The 2994-nt window shown below is 47.3% G+C and overlaps 1 protein-coding gene across 1 annotated transcript; it reads right to left on the reverse strand.

Annotated features, from left to right (window-relative positions):
* Positions 1-954: 954 nt before the first annotated feature.
* Positions 955-2147, reverse strand: LOC136518525 (uncharacterized). The gene has a single exon (XM_066512202.1). The coding sequence runs from the start codon at positions 2022-2024 to the stop codon at positions 1374-1376; it is 651 nt and encodes a 216-aa protein (XP_066368299.1). The 5' UTR covers positions 2025-2147; the 3' UTR covers positions 955-1373.
* Positions 2148-2994: the final 847 nt, after the last annotated feature.

Consider the following 2994-nt stretch of genomic DNA (forward strand, 5'->3'; position numbering starts at 1 on the left):
TTTAAGTGAAATAAGTTTATATATGTTGTATTTAAGTTGTTCTTCACACAAAAAAGTTCTAATTCCTTTTAAGAATATTTTTATTTTATGATTTTTTATAATTTTTTTAATCAAAATCCAACCTACCAGTTTTTTGTGGAAAGTGATGAGGTCCAAACCTGACGGCCGGCAAACCCCGAAACGTCGGCAGCACACGATTCACAGTAACCACTGCCGTCCAGATCTGCTACCCATGATGGTAATCTAACAACCATACTCTCACCAAACACTGAACAGTTAGGCCCTGTTTAGATCCCACTCAAAATCCAAAAAATTTCAAGATTCTCTGTCACATCAAATCTTGCGGCACATGCATGGAGCATTAAATGTAGGTAAAAAGAATAACTAATTGCACAATTTGCTCGTAATTGGCGAGACGAATCTTTTAAGCCTAAATAGTCCATAATTGGACATTTTTTTGCCAAATACAAACGAAAGTGCTACAGTAGCCAAAAGCCAAAAAAAATTCGCATCTAAACGGGGCCTTACTACAGCTGCCCGGATGGATAGGCTGGTACTTTGCCCAATTATGATGCCTCCTAGGGGCGAAAACGATACACATATTTTCTGATCGTATTTGAGACCGAATTCGATTAGAAGGGTCTAGATCTGTCCATATCCGAGTCCGGATATTCAACATCCGATACCATATTCATATCTAAATACTCAAATTGTATATTTATAATATCGATATCCAATTGTATCCTATCTGGCGTAGTTGATTCTATCCGTATTCGAATCAAATCTGAACAGAAATATAAAAACAAATGTAATATCAATATCCCTCCGTTTTCATCACGGGTGCCTCGTACAATAGCAACTTGAGCTCAGAATATGCTCGACCTAATCACCCCCAAAGAATCTGCTACCCATGATGGTAATCTCAACTTGAATTTTGCAAAAATGAAAACGGAATGCATTGCAAACTGATATTATTAAGTTCCCGTCACTATATTTGGTTGACATAAGCAACCAATATTCCCACTGGAACAAGAACCACCATCTCAAGAACCAAATCTTTGTTTGGTCTGGACTCTGACTATGAAATCTATACCCGTGATAATCTACAACAACAAGAACACGTCGGCCGCAAAATCTAGTAAATCAGACAAGCATAAAGAAGTACAACAAATCTTGAGAACCGTAGAGATTAATCTAATTTACAAATCGAACAACCTTATCTTATAATTTCACTGATGACTGAACTGAAGTCTGAATCGAAGAGGCTACTTTTGATTTGGAGAGCAGGGCCTACCGACCAGGCTGAAGGGGTGATGAGATTGTCAGATCTTGGCCGGGCGGGGGCGGCCAGCATTAGTGAGATCGGCCGACGGTCAGCACCGGAAGCCGAGCACGCGGCCGTCGGCCGGCGAGACGCCAATGCGGCACACCTTGGCGGCCTCGACGTGGTGGGTGAACACCTTAAGAACGGTGACCTTGCCCTTGACCCGCAGCAGCGAGTCCACCTCCATCACCGGCCCCTGCACTAGAGCCGCCGTGACGTGCGGGGACGGGCCGGACGCGGGGACGGAGATGGTGGTCGGCTGCGCGGCGGCGGCGGAGACCGAGACGGCGAAGGCGGGGACGGTGAAGCTGGTGGCCATGTACTGCGTGCGGCCGCCGTCAATCTGGCCGGCCGGGATGTACATGGAGCCGACCTCGCCGCCGGCGTACGCGACGTGGAGGGAGCTGTCGTAGTGCGCGAGCGGGGACCGGTTCGGGTTGCGCACGGAGGTCAGCTGCTGGAAGGTGAAGGCCACGGTGCCGTTGGCCACGGCGAAGGCGGGCAGCTGCACGGCCGTCACGGCGATGGCCGGCGCGCGCGGGCGGAAGAGCACGAACAGCGCCGCCGCCGCGCCACCGGCGGCCAGGAGGAGGAAGAGGACCGCCACGACGCAGGACGCCGCGGGAGAGGAGGAGGAGCGGTGGCCGGAGCCCGCGGCCGCGTAGTACTGCGGCGGCAGCCCCGGCGCCGATCTGGCCATGGCGGCCGGCCGGTCGAGCGAATCTTGGGGTTCTTGGTGGGGGAGCCGAGAGGAGAGCAGGGGTGGGAGGATGGTCACTGACACACACGCGCGCTCGCTCGAAAATGACAGGAGGGGCCGAGGGGCGGGTGACGCGGGTCAGGACGTGCGCGCGCGTCTCTGCGTCTTCGGTGAGTCGCCGCTACACGGACAAAAAGGGCGATTGATGCTGTCAAAAAAAAAAGGGTGATTGATGGCTGTGAGTGGTCGATCGAGATTGAGATCAGAGCAACTAAACTCTTGGTATCATTCCTAAAAATAGAGATTTTAATTAAAAAAATATATTTAAATATAGATATTCTTTATTCTGAATTTTTCGCTACTTAAAATTGAAGAGTAGGGATGACTCTAGAATGCATTATATATAAAAAAATATTAGAGAGTATAAAATATAAAAAATGATTTTTACTCAAACAAATCTCTAAACGATATTTTAAAGAGTAATTTTAGAAAGACTTCTCGGATATGCTCTTGGCTTGGAGTGGACGGTGGTAGCTCCATGAAGCTAGAGAATAGAGAAATACCAATATGTCCCCAAAACAAAGTAAGAAACACAAGGTTCATTTTCAAAGCAGAATCTGTAGACCAAGAATTGATATATTCAAACATATTATTTATATATATATATATATATATATATATATATTAGGTGAGCTATAAAAGCACACAAATAGTATATGTTTTAGCATTGCCGGCATATCAAAGACATACAGTCTCATGGAAAATGATATTTTCTCCCTCCTTTGGCCCTTTCTTCCTCCTGTTTCCTTACACAAGCTCGTTCTCCTACGATAGGACAATGGGCTTGCAACTGTCGCCTGTATTGAGCCGTGCCACCCATCTATTGTGCCATCGGCCAATTCAGCCGCACAAGTGCGGGGCACCACGTTATCATCGTTGCTCCTTAGCATAGTAGGGCATCGCTAGCCAC

Source organism: Miscanthus floridulus, chromosome 17 (assembly GCF_019320115.1).
Source record: "Miscanthus floridulus cultivar M001 chromosome 17, ASM1932011v1, whole genome shotgun sequence".
NCBI lineage: Eukaryota > Viridiplantae > Streptophyta > Magnoliopsida > Poales > Poaceae > Miscanthus > Miscanthus floridulus.

Excerpts from the sequence above, each read along its gene's own strand:
- LOC136518525 (XM_066512202.1), bottom strand. The coding sequence starts at position 2,024 with ATGGCCAGATCGGCGCCGGGGCTGCCGCCGCAGTACTACGCGGCCGCG.